We start from the raw sequence: 12,843 nt of genomic DNA, 5'->3' as shown, positions 1-12,843 counted from the left end.
TCGATATTCTAGGAACTAATCACAAGATCGTCCCCAAATCTGAATGGATCCATTTACATCTAATATCTAATTAAAGTAGCACAAATTCTACGGCTCATATTTTACAAAAGTTATCAAACAGTGGAGATTCAATCTAGCAAATAATCTATCAAATAATCCACCGAAACAAGCGCATGTCCGTGCCCTGGCAGGACTCGGTGTGTATTCCGACTATGTGAAATTATATGTGATGTGTAACATTGGCAAGTGTTTTAGATGAAACATTGATGTGGATACTTTGGATAATATGGATATTTATGTGATGACATTTATCTTGTTTGACTTAGTGCTTTGCTAGTGGTGTGCTGATCCATTAGTTTCTTATGTGAAAACATGGCGTAAGTTATGTGAAACTTACCCTGAGTCAAGTCGTGGACTTGTGCTCGTACTGGTTATTTGTGTGTTCGCTTTCAGGTGTTGCCGGAGCTAGAGGAACGTGGTCGATGACGGGATCGAGGGACGAAGCTGAGGTCGAGGATCAAGGTCATGTGGGACGTTCGTGCGAAGAAACAATGAAAGTGAAGGCTACGATGATCCAGGAGGGCGCCGGTTTGTCGTACGTTGTTTATACCGGAGATGTACGGTATTGTAGATATTCGATACGTGATGGTCGACTTTTGAAAACATCACAAGAAGAGTTGATGGCAAGGAATGTCATCGACGTGAAGATATGTAGGTTCAGCCATGGCTGGATGAGAGCTGTTTGAAGATTAAACAGCAGCGTCATCAAGATGGCGTCGGATGGAAAAGTAGTCCACATGAAAGTTGTGCGGGTCGTCGAGACGAACAACTTTGCTTTTGGAGTCATCTCAATCCGAGGTCGTATGCGGGCTTCATGGACAAAATACCGACCGGGACAGAGAAGTTCGTGTTGGATTCGGACTCGGTTTAGGGTCGCGAATTTTCTCTTATAAATAGAGGTCATCCTAGCTAGGGTTTTAGTAAGGACGTGAGGGAACTCAAAGCTTTAGATCTAGATCAATTCTTGGAGAGTTCTTGGATGCATGGTTGCATCTTTTGTAATCGATCAACATCGTTGCAATAAAGACATTCGTTGGCGGTGTCATCTCTGTTCTTCTCGGATCTTCGTGGATTCTTCGTGCTAGATCTTTCTAGCACTTTGGTGCAGGTTCATCACGAGTTCATAATATTTTGCTGCAGGTTTATCACGAGATCAAGTGAAGATTGCGATTAATTCATCTTTCTTGTTATTCCTCGAAATTGGTTTTAGATTAATCCTCGTAACTTTCTATCAGCTGTTACTATTTTGATCATATCTTTTGATTGGTATGTCCGATTGAGCTTATTCTTCTTGTGTTGGTTAGATAATTTCAATACCTTTCTTTTGCATACTCATACGTATATTTTGGTTCATCCAATCAAAAGTTACGGCTGTTTTACTATCACAGACAGAAAGGTGATTTAGGGTTTGAACTTTCGGGAAAAGTTTTAATTTGCTTCCGCGCAATCATTCACCCCCCCTCTGATTGCCTATCTCGATCTCACAATTGGTATCAGAGCAAGGTCTCTCTAATTTATCTTAACCGGTTGATTAGACTTGCTAGATATGGATAGGTATTCTACCAAACCCTGTGTGTTCGATGGTGTTGATTTTCAGTTTTGGAAGGCGAAGATGAAGGCATACATCATGGCACAAAGCTACGCCATATGGGAGAAGATCGTCAAGCCCTATGAGCTTCCCACGGACAATGCGATCACACCAACAAACTTGGTTCACGTGGAGAACAACTACAAGGCGAGCAACTACATCATCCAAAGTCTACAACGAAGTGACTTCGACCGTGTCGCTCACTTTGCATCCGCTCATGAGGTATGGAACACACTTTGTAGTTATCATGAAGGATCAAAGTCTGTTAAGGAGGTGCATCAGGACATGTACAAAAAGGAGTACATGAGATTTGAGATGAATACAGGTGAATCTTTGGATGAATTCTTTGCACGCTTTAATAAGATTCTCAGCAACTTACGTGCATTAGGTGTTACTTATACTGATGCTGACACTTCTAGGTAACTTTTGAGTGCATTAGATATGTCCATATGGGAGATGAAAGTTACATCTATTAGAGAATCTACTGTCATGAGCACACTTACACTTGATATTCTGTACTCAAAATTGAAAACTCATGAATTAGATATTCTTGCTAGGAGAACCGGTTTCAAATCAATTGCACTTGTTACTAACCCTGGCAGCTCTAATGATGGTACTTCTACATATTGCTATGCTCTGTCTTCTTTGTCTCAACTAACTGATGAACAGTTACAGCAATACCCAGAGGAAGAATTGGCACTCCCCACCTCTCATTTTACACGTGTCCTGCAAAATGTTCGTTCAAGGAAAAGAGGTGGGAACAATGCTCCAAGGTGTTTTGAATGTGGTGATCCAAATCACTTTCGCCAAAATTGTCCTAAATTCTTATCCAAGATGGCGAAAGAAGAAAATGGGGAGGACAAGAAGAAGAAGCGCTCCTTCAACATCAAGAATAAAAAGAGGGGCGACTTTGCTCGAGCGGTAGCTCACAGTATTTTTTCTGTAATCAATGAATATGGTGAACCATGCTTGAGTGATGTGGATATCGAGTCTGAAGAAGATGATGCATCCAATGGCAAGCGCGACATTAATGGGATGTGTCTTATGGCTAGCAACAAGAGTGGTACCTCCTGCGACGACTACGACAGTGACAGCAACCATGAGGTAGAACTTTCTTATGATGAATTACTTAAAAGTGCTAGTAAATTGAGTTCCTTGCTTGATCATGCTACTAAAAGAATTAAGAAATATGACTTGAAAATTGCATCCTTGAATTCTGGAATTACTAAACTTAAGTCTATGATTCCTGATGATGATTCCTGCAAGTCTTGTGATTTTATATATTCTGAGCTTACCTCTTTGCATTCTATTCATGATGATACTCTTGATAAGCTTAGAGTTGCATTAGAAAACAACGAGAAACCTATTGTGCATAAACGTAAACAAATTAATGATGCTAGCATGGATACTTCTGATTTGACAGATTCAATTTCTTGTAATAATTGTCATATTCCTGAATTGAAGTTGAAAGATGCAAATGCTAGGGTTTCTCATGTTGAAAATGCTTTACACATCCATGAGGTTTCTTTGTGCGCTAATTGTAAAAGTGGAAAACAAATCATGGATAGTGCTTGTGATAATTGTATTTGCCTGTCTCACCAAGTTAATTATTTACAAGCATCTTTGTAGAAATTTTCTAGTGGGCACAAAAATCTGAATATGATCTTAGATAAGTCTAAAGTGAGTAAGAACAAGACCGGACTTGGTTTTAATGCATATGCTCATCTTAATGCTAATCCACCCACTATAGTTAAGTCAGTAGGCAATGGAATTTTTGAAACAACTGACAAGTCAACCAATGTGATTTTTAGATCTGCTGGCATCATGTCTAATGATATTTTAACAAGTGCAAATGTAGGTCATACATCACATGCTAAACCTGGAAGTAGGTACACTTGCACTTATTGTAATAAACCTGGACATGCTGTAGGTTCTTGTTTTAGACTAGCTAGAGTAATTAAAAAGGAAAGAAAACAAGCTAGATCTAATTCCTTCAATGCACATTATGCTCATGATAAAACTACTACTCCCCGTTATGTGCCTAGGGTGAATGTTTTACCTTCCGTTTCCACTTGCACGAGGCATGTACAATCTGTCCCAATGTATAAAGAAACTCGTGCTCTGCCCACTCGCCGTGTATCTCAGTACTGGATACCTAAAAGCTTTTTATCTAACCCCAGTACTAAGATCTCGGCATGTGTTTGTTTGTAGGCACTTCGCGTGAGGAAGGAGAACATATGGTTAGTGGACTCCGGTTGTTCTCGTCACATGACCGGTGATAAAAATTGGTTCTCCTTCCTCAAACGTGCATCTCGGGCTGAAAGTGTAACCTATGGAGATGCTTCTACCTCTACTGTTGTTGGGAAAGGTAACCGACAATTTTGTGTTCAAAGATGTTGCTTTGGTTGAAAATCTAAAATACAACTTATTGTCGGTTTCCCAAATGATTGATGAGGATCTTGAAGTATCTTTCAAGAATAATGCTTGCAAAGTTTTAGATGCTTCGAGTGATCTTGTTTCACGCTTTGGAAAAGTTTTTAAGGCTGATTTTCATGCTGCTTCAAATGCAAAATTTAGGTGTCTAGTTGCCAACACATCTACAGATTTATTATTTTGGCATCGTAGACTTGGGCATATTGGTTTTGATCATCTTACTCGCATCAGTGGTATAAATGTCTTAAATGGTTTGCCTAAACTTAAAGAAGAAAAACATGTTGTATGCTCTCCTTGTAGACATGGTAAGATGGTTGCAGGTTCTCATGCACGCATTACTGGTGTCATGACTGATGCTTCAGGACAGCTTCTACACCTTGATACAGTTGGTCCATCAAGAGTACAATCTTTTGGTGGTAAGTGGTATGTTCTGGTGATTGTTGATGATTATTCAAGATATTCTTGGGTTTATTTTATGGCATCTAAGGATGAGGCTTTTAGTCATTTTAAGAGTCTTGTGAATAGATTAAGTGTTGTGCACCCAGGATCTTTGAAAACTATCAGGAGTGATAATGGAACTGAATTTAAGAATTCATATTTTAATCAGTTTTGCGATGAACTTGTCATTGAACATCAATTTTCTGCACCTTATGTACCACAACAAAATGGTGTAGTGGAGCGTAAGAATCGAACTCTAGTTGAGATGGCCCGTACTATGCTTGATGAATTTTCTACTCCTAGAAAGTTTTGGGCTGAAGCTATATCTACTACTTGTAATGTTTCAAATCGTGTGTTCTTGAGATCCAAAATTGGTAAAACGCCATATGAACTACGATTTGGATGTAAACCTGTTATATCTCACCTAAGAGTTTTTGGATGCAAATGCTTTGTTCTTAAATCTGGCAATCTAGATAAGTTTGAGTCTAGATCATATGATGGCATGTTTCTTGGATATCCTGCTCATTCACGTGGTTACCGTGTTTATGTTTACGAGACTAACCGACTGATGGAAACCAGTGAAGTGACTTTTGATGAGGCTAGTTCTGGCTCTAGTCCTCTTCTTTCTAATGCAGGAACATATGTTCAGGGGGAGGGAATATTTTTGGATGATGAAGATGATGAGGAGGATGGCGTGCCCCCTGCTGTCCATGCACCATCTGTAGCTCTTCCTACACCTACTACTACTGCTGCTACAGTTGATCACCCTCAGGAGACTACCTCGACTACTCAAGCTGGGGTTGAGCAAGCTGCTGAGTCAAATATTTCAGCACCCCGACACATTCAAAAGAGGCACCCTCCTGAACAGATTATTGGAAGCATGACTGAGAGAGTCACACGGTCAAGGTTTATCGATTCTAACTCTCACAATCATTCTGCATTTGTTGCTTCTTTTGAGCCCAAAGATATATCTCATGCATTTACTGATGAATCGTGGTTCAATGCCATGCATGAGGAATTAGAAAATTTTGAGCGTAACCAAGTTGGACTCTTGTTTCACCACCTCCAGGTCATACCCTTATTGGTACACGTTAGGTTTTTAAAAACAAACAAAGTGAGGACGGTGTTATTGTTCGCAACAAGGCTAGGTTGGTGTTATATAATATCATTTTGTTATATAACTCTAGTCGCGCAATTTGCGCAGGTCGCCACGCTAGTTTCACTATATTATAGCAACCAAACACTACCGTGATCTATATCGACGTGTGTTATCAAATCTAGAATCGAGAGCAAGATATTAGCATATAGTACAATGGTAGAGAAAATTGTGGGTTTTACTATTTAAAAATGACAACAAAACAGCCACATTTTACAATTAAAAAATATTGTTGTACTATTATACACCAAGACCATCGGTGAGTGACTATTCCTCTACATGTTATAAATGCCAACGCAGAATACTTGCTTTCAGCAGCAACAACAACAACAAAAAAAGCTAGAGCTTTTTTTTTAGAGGAAAAAAAGGTAGAGCTGTCCCCTGTATGTCTGTGTTATGGCCAGGCAGAACGGGCCTTAAACTTTAGGCCTACTTAGGCTGGCTTGACAGGGCCCATCTAGCCCAATCTAGTGGCCTTTTCCGCGTGTGTAGCTCAAGAAGTCATTATATGCGCCCTCAAAAAAAAAAGTCATTATATGCCATATAAAATGATCGGTACTAGATAATCTCGGTTTGTAAAGTAGATAATCGTGGCAACTTGTGTTTCCAATCAAAGCTGTAGTTGGCACCCAAAAATTTAGTACATATTTATTCAGATGCAAAGGCTAGTCTTTCATTTGAATATAGCTGACTGGTGAGTGTAATCCGGGCATGTGCATGTACCACAATAATTGCCACAGTTTATGCTTGCGTACAAGTGGTTCCAATAGGAAAATAATATACAGTACACGTAAACTTATGCTTTCCAGGAGTTCTATCCAAAGCAGGCCTTGTATCATCAAAAGATTGGCAACTTGAAACCATTGTCTTAATTTTGTTCCTCCAACAATTGATGCATTGACACGATGGTTTACATTAACACTAGCCGTTAATCCATGTTTGCATCGCTTAATGGACTATTGAAAATTGAGATTTCGCATCTTATGTACCAGCCTATTAGTACTCCCTCCGATTCATACTAATTGTCTCAAATTTGACTAAATATGAATGTATTTATGACTAAAAAACATCTAAACACATGTAATATTTTGATAATTAATATGAATCGGAGGAGTAGTTACTTTCGCTCATTCCTCTTCGTGTACAACTTTCTAGTCCTAAATTGCGGAAGGTGTGTATCTTCTAAATGCAGAGACCGTGTATTAATAGAACACTTTTACTTTAAGAGAAAAACAAAATCATGATTGATTGTAAGCTTCTTTCCATCAGCTTAATCGATGCTATGCGTTGCCTTGATATAATCAAATCTGAGAAGAAGGCTGAAGGGATCGAAAAGACAATTGAGGAGTAGCAGGTAGGAATGCTAATTGGATGATCGAGACGGAGAAGAGACTGCCATTGGTGGCGACGGTGGACGACGTGCGCCGGCGCCGCGCTGCCGGCCGGCCGGCCGGCCGGCCGGCAAGACTAAAGCGAGCCATAGTTAATGTTGGAATATTGGACGTGGCGGCCCGCGGCCATGTGAAACGAACAGAGGTTACAGTTCTATACTCGGATGCTTAGGGAAGTGCTTCAATTTAAGTAATCTGGCGGTGCCGAGAGAGCAGATGCTTGGATGAAAAATCACACATGCAACAGGGGCCGGCCCACAGCTTGTGATTGTCTCGGGCATTATTGTATAAGCCCCTCTCAGCAGAAAACCCGGTGATTAGATCCTTTGTACTTCTGGGAAAATGTCAAAATGATACTTTCCGCTGGATTGAGAGTAACGTAATAATACTCCATCTAGTAATACGTACAAATGTACATGCTACGCTGACCTTAAATACACGGGCTGAAGGTAATACGTGTACAAGTATAGTATCTGCAGATCGAGCAATTCAAAACCGGAGCTGGAAAAGCATTGAAAAGTCTAAGTAGCTGCATCAAGGCCGGCAGCCAGGCTAGATTGGGGCCAAGATATACTACAATTGGGAATTGAAATCTAAGTTTATCGTACCTAAGCTGTAAAGCTAAGGACAAGGGTTGGACTTGGCAGGCTTTGCTTAATCAAGCCTAGTTATTAGCACATACGTATATAAAACGCAGCATGTCTAACAACTCCCTTCAACCTGCTACACTCGGCCTGTACGTAGCATACCAAGTAAATTTCGGATGCACATAATTTGTTTCTTGTGGCCATGTGTGGCAAAACAGAGCTACATCATTGGTTGACTATTTTTAACAGCCCATCAAGAATTATACTCCCCGAAAAGAATGGCAACATTTTCCCAGAGGCAAACATGATAAATTGGCTGAATTAATAATCGTCTACACTCGCGAACAAAGCTACTAAGCCCCACGCTTGATGCACATCATAATAGCCATCATAGGAACAGTGGCATACCTCCACCGCACATAACGCGACATCCACGTAGTACATACATCTATCTATCATTTGGTGCACCTAACAGTTTCGTCCAGCTTCTCTCCTGATCTCCGGCTAAAAGCAAGAGAAGAGCCAAAAGAAAATGTTGCGAAAGAAAGAAGAGGAAAAGAGGAGCTCTCAATTCCCAAAGGCACGGCAGGCAGGGCCCTACCCGCCTACGCAGATCCATCCAAACCTCCCGAAACCGTCCAAACGAAAAACAAAACAAAGAAGGAAGAAAAGAAAGAGGAGGAGAGAGAAGATGAGATGGATAGAGAAGGGAAAAAAATAATAATATTTGCAGCTTAGCTAGGGAAGTGGGGGTTGGGGAGGATGTGGGCCCCACCCCCACAAGTTTTACTTTTTGGGCCGCCCGGTTTTGTCGTCTCCTCCGTCCGTCCGCCAGCCCCCCTCCCCTCTCTCTTCCTTCCCCTCCCTATTAGCCAAGACGCCCCCTTGCGCTCTTCCCCCAAGTCTCCTCTCCCCTGCCCGTGCCCTCCTTCTCGCTTCTCGCACCACGCCCGCGCGCGCGCTCTCTCTGTCCAACTCTAAAAGCCTCTTCGTGACCTGCGCCGCCCGCCTCCTCTCGTACTCTCGCTCTCTGGACTGTTTCTTTGCGGCCGCTTGTGGCCTGGGCGTTGGCTGGTTCGTTGCCGGTGAGGGGATTCGGAGCCGGGAGGAGATCGGCGGCTGCCGGGCTCGGTAGGCGGGATCCTGCTTGTTGCTGTTCTTGGCTCGGGGCTGGCAGCCGGGCAACCCATGCCGTGAGCGAAGAAGCGGCAGCCTTTTGTTCCCTGTGGGAGATCTTGCGGTCAGCTGAAGCCGAGGAGTCAGGGTCGCCGCCGACATGGCCGGCAGCGACGAGGTCAACCGCAACGAGTGCAAGGTCCGTCCCCGTTGCTTGAGCATCCATCCTTTGTGTTTTTTGGCCTGGGCGCTTGTTGTGCCAGTTTGGGGGTACTAGCGGTAGCATGTGTCTCCGTCCTTTGTGTTTTGGTTCTCGTTTTTGGGTGTTCTTCTTCCGTGTGGGCACCAGCCGGGCGCCGCGCGATTCTTGATTTGTGCCGCGCCGCTTTACGATTTGGGTGGGAGTGGATTGGGGCCGCCCCTGGCCTGCGATTTCTCGGTCCGTCGCTGCCTTTCTTTCCCCTTTGGGCTCAATCCCAATTTTATTCCCCTCTCGCCTGCCTCGGTTGTTTTAGGATGCCCGATACTAATACAGCTACCCAACAAGGTCGACTGGAATGGATGCAGCAAGAAATCATTCATTCATCCCCGTCCATCCGCCTGGCTGGACTTTGCTGCAGAGCAGAGCGCCCGCCCGCGCGAGAAAGCTTGCATCTTTTCTAGCAACACGCAACTGAAAGATGGCCGCTCGCATTGCGCTCTTGTCCGATCGCAAAACAGCAAAGAAAATACACTGCCTAAGGATGGATTTGTGCTTTCATCATGGTCTCACTATTTGTTTGTTTGCTTGCTGGTTGCTGTTGTCGTGCGTGCAGACGGTGGTGCCGCTCACCACAATGGTGCTCATCTCCAACTTCAAGGTGGCCTACAACATGCTCCGCCGCCCGGACGGCACCTTCGACCGCGACCTCGCCGAGTTCCTGGACCGCCGGGTGCCGTCCAACGCGCGCCCCGTGGAGGGCGTCTCCTCCTTCGACCACGTCATCGACCAGTCCGTCGGCCTCGAGGTGCGCATCTACCGCGCGGCCGCCGCCGCCGATGCCGATGCCGGCGCGGGCGCGGCCGCGGTCACCCTGCCCATCCTGGAGTTCCTCACGGGCGCCCCGTCCCCGGAGCCGTTCCCCGTGATCATCTTCTTCCACGGCGGCAGCTTCGCGCACTCGTCGTCCAGCACGGCCATCTACGACCACCTCTGCCGCCGCTTCGTGAAGCTGAGCAAGGGCGTCGTCGTGTCCGTCAACTACCGCCGCGCGCCAGAGCACCGCTACCCGGCCGCCTACGACGACGGCTGGACGGCCCTCAAGTGGGCGCTGGCGCAGCCGTGGCTGCGCAGCGGGGAAAGCTCGCAGCTTCGCGTGTTCCTCTCCGGCGACAGCTCGGGGGGCAACATCGCGCACCACGTGGCCGCCCGCGCCGCGGACGAAGGGATCAAGATCTACGGCAACATCCTGCTCAACGCCATGTTCGGCGGCAACGAGCGCACGGAGTCGGAGCGGCGGCTGGACGGCAAGTACTTCGTGACGCTGCAGGACAGGGACTGGTACTGGAAGGCGTACCTGCCGGAGGACGCCGACAGGGACCACCCGGCCTGCAACCCCTTCGGGCCCAACGGGCGGCGGCTCAGGGGACTCCCCTTCACCAAGAGCCTCATCATCGTGTCCGGATTGGACCTCACCTGCGACCGGCAGCTGGCCTACGCCGAGAACCTCCGGGAGGACGGGCTCGACGTGAAAGTGGTGCACCGGGAGAAGGCCACCATAGGGTTCTACCTGCTGTCCAACACGGACCACTACCACGAAGTCATGGAGGAGATCTCGGACTTCCTCCAAGCTAACCTCCTCTAGTGGAGTACGTATATACACTACTACAGTCTTCGTCGTCGTGGATAAGCTCGATCATCGTCCCGACACAATCAAAATACTGCTTATAGGAAGCTGAATGGTAAGATTGACTTATACTACTACTAGTATCTCTTTATACTGTGCTAGTGCTGCTTGGGGATCATCTTGGAGCCTGGCAATGGCTTGCCTGCAGTGAGCTGTGTTCTGGCAAGCTAAAGGGAATCCCGATGCCTGATAAACTCGATTCATTCCTCGCCGGATCGAGGAAAGTCATGTCCCCGCTGATCGATCGGTGTAACCTTGGATCTCTGATCCGAATCCATGTTTTGCTTGGGGCTAAGATAAGAGAGTGCCACTCCAATGTGTACCGCATTTGACTTGGTTGATGGAGAGGAGCATATTATTTCGCCTTCATCCTCTCCTGCTTGCTGCTGCTGCTTATCTTTCAGCGAAGAAATTGCCATCTAGCGTTACGTGTACAGTGATCGATTAACGGGAAGATGGGGGAGAGGGTTCTTTTGTTGCTGTCGATGTACTCCAGTAGTTTCTTCTTTCGGCTACACGGATTGGATGGTGCTCTCTCTCAGGCTCTCAGCTCACACGCGCTTGATACGGAGTTTCCAGTCCAGTCCAGTCTAGGCCCTTCTAACTTGTTTGTCTGTCTCTCTTCAATGTACTACTCACTCAGTCAATCATCATGATCCTTGTATAGATGTTTGAACTGTAACGCGTGTAATTCGATCAAACCCCTCTGGGTTCTTTTTTCGCTCTACATGGGTGTCGGTGAATGTAAAAGAAAGATTGCACGCATGTGCAAGTGTCTGTTTGTCTTTTGCACATTTTATGCAAGGAGTACTTATTGCTGCATTTTACTTGGTGCCGCGTGGCGTCGAGCTTGAACGCGAAATTTAGGCAGCTAATTCCGTGACGGGTGTACCTCGATGGATGTATCCTGACAGTTATTGCGGTGTCGCCTGTCGTCGGCGACGAGAAAGTGATCTGCTGCTGCTGCTGCTGCTGCGAGCAAAGGCTAACTCAATCCTGCCCGCGTGATCCCGCTGTTAACGCGCTCTCGAATGCCACTTGTTGAGGGGTTGGGGGTGGATTTCACTTCAATCCTCAGTCTCCCCCTGATCACGCTGCTGCTGGCCGGCATGAATGTGACATTATTCTGCTCGATCCGTGCATTGCACAGGGTCATGCCTGCTGCTAATGGTAATGGAGTACTGCTGCTGTCTATTCTCGGCGGCTCGTTCGTACGGGAACGGATCAGCTCAGCTCAAGCCAGGGGCCGACAGAATAGCCCTTGCTGCCCGCCGCGGCACAGCCGTTGGATCCGAGCGAGATATATTGCGCTCAGGCCTGTGCCAATGTGCAAATCTTCCGTGCATCCAATGGTAGATAAAGAAGTGAAAAAGAAAACAAAAGCATATCACCGAAAGGCCGAAGAGGCTGTGGCTTTCTCGTGCGTGCCCCTTTAAAGTCACGGAGCACAGCAGCAGTTGAAAATTTTGACGCTGGGAAAAGGTGGCAGAAGTCTCCTGAAAAAGACAAACGGGGTCCTGCTGCCCTTGCGCAGCGGCCGGCTGTTTTCGTCGATTTCAATAAAATAGACCTCTCGGCGAAACAATTTCATCAGATGAACCTTGGGAAAACTATTTCACAGCGATAACCCTTTTGCTCAGCATTCAACTCTTAGGCATTAAACCTGTGGATATCGCGCCTGCCCTGAAGGCGCTGAATGCCTGCCAGCGTGGTCATGTAGCGACAGCATGGCACTTACGGGCCCACGAAGAAAGTCATGTAGCGCCCAGGCGTTCGGCGCTATAATCTCTGCAACTTAAGGCGCAGCCGTTCCCTGTCAGCACGGGCAGTTGCCTTTGCATCGGCCGCAGGAACAGTCCGGCGCTTCCCTCTGCGCGACCTGGTAGGTATTCCTCGAATCCTCCCACATTTGGCCTTCGAATTGATTCCCCCTCCTCCCCCGTAGGTATTCAACTTCGTTTGCATGAGTTTCATCCGTAAATTTTGTCCGATTTGATCCTATTTGAGGCGAACCCTAGATCTGTTAGGTTTTCTTAGGAATTCGTAGTTTAATTCTTAGGAATCGGCCGTTCATCTATTAATTTGTTCCTAGTATAATTCCTAGTTTAATCCTAATATAATTCTTGAGTTGGGGCAAGCCCTAGATTTGCGAACATTCATAGAAAATTTGTTGACAGCACTCCAAAGA

At 45.8% G+C, this 12,843-nt stretch overlaps 1 protein-coding gene across 1 annotated transcript; it reads left to right on the top strand.

The window, feature by feature from the left end:
- The first annotated feature begins 8,478 nt into the window (after positions 1 to 8,478).
- Positions 8,479 to 11,477, top strand: LOC100840216 (gibberellin receptor GID1). The gene is made up of 2 exons (XM_003568421.4): positions 8,479 to 8,968; positions 9,585 to 11,477. The coding sequence occupies exons 1-2, from the start codon at positions 8,930 to 8,932 to the stop codon at positions 10,611 to 10,613; spliced, it is 1,068 nt and encodes a 355-aa protein (XP_003568469.1). The 5' UTR covers positions 8,479 to 8,929; the 3' UTR covers positions 10,614 to 11,477.
- The last annotated feature ends 1,366 nt before the right edge of the window (positions 11,478 to 12,843 follow it).

Source organism: Brachypodium distachyon, chromosome 2 (assembly GCF_000005505.3).
Source record: "Brachypodium distachyon strain Bd21 chromosome 2, Brachypodium_distachyon_v3.0, whole genome shotgun sequence".
NCBI lineage: Eukaryota > Viridiplantae > Streptophyta > Magnoliopsida > Poales > Poaceae > Brachypodium > Brachypodium distachyon.
This window is presented reverse-complemented; position numbering and strand designations above follow the sequence as displayed.

Coding starts and splice junctions, on each gene's coding strand:
- LOC100840216 (XM_003568421.4), top strand. CDS start 8,930: ATGGCCGGCAGCGACGAGGTCAACCGCAACGAGTGCAAG. Junction 8,969..9,584: donor TCAACCGCAACGAGTGCAAG/GTCCGTCCCCGT, acceptor TCGTGCGTGCAG/ACGGTGGTGCCGCTCACCAC.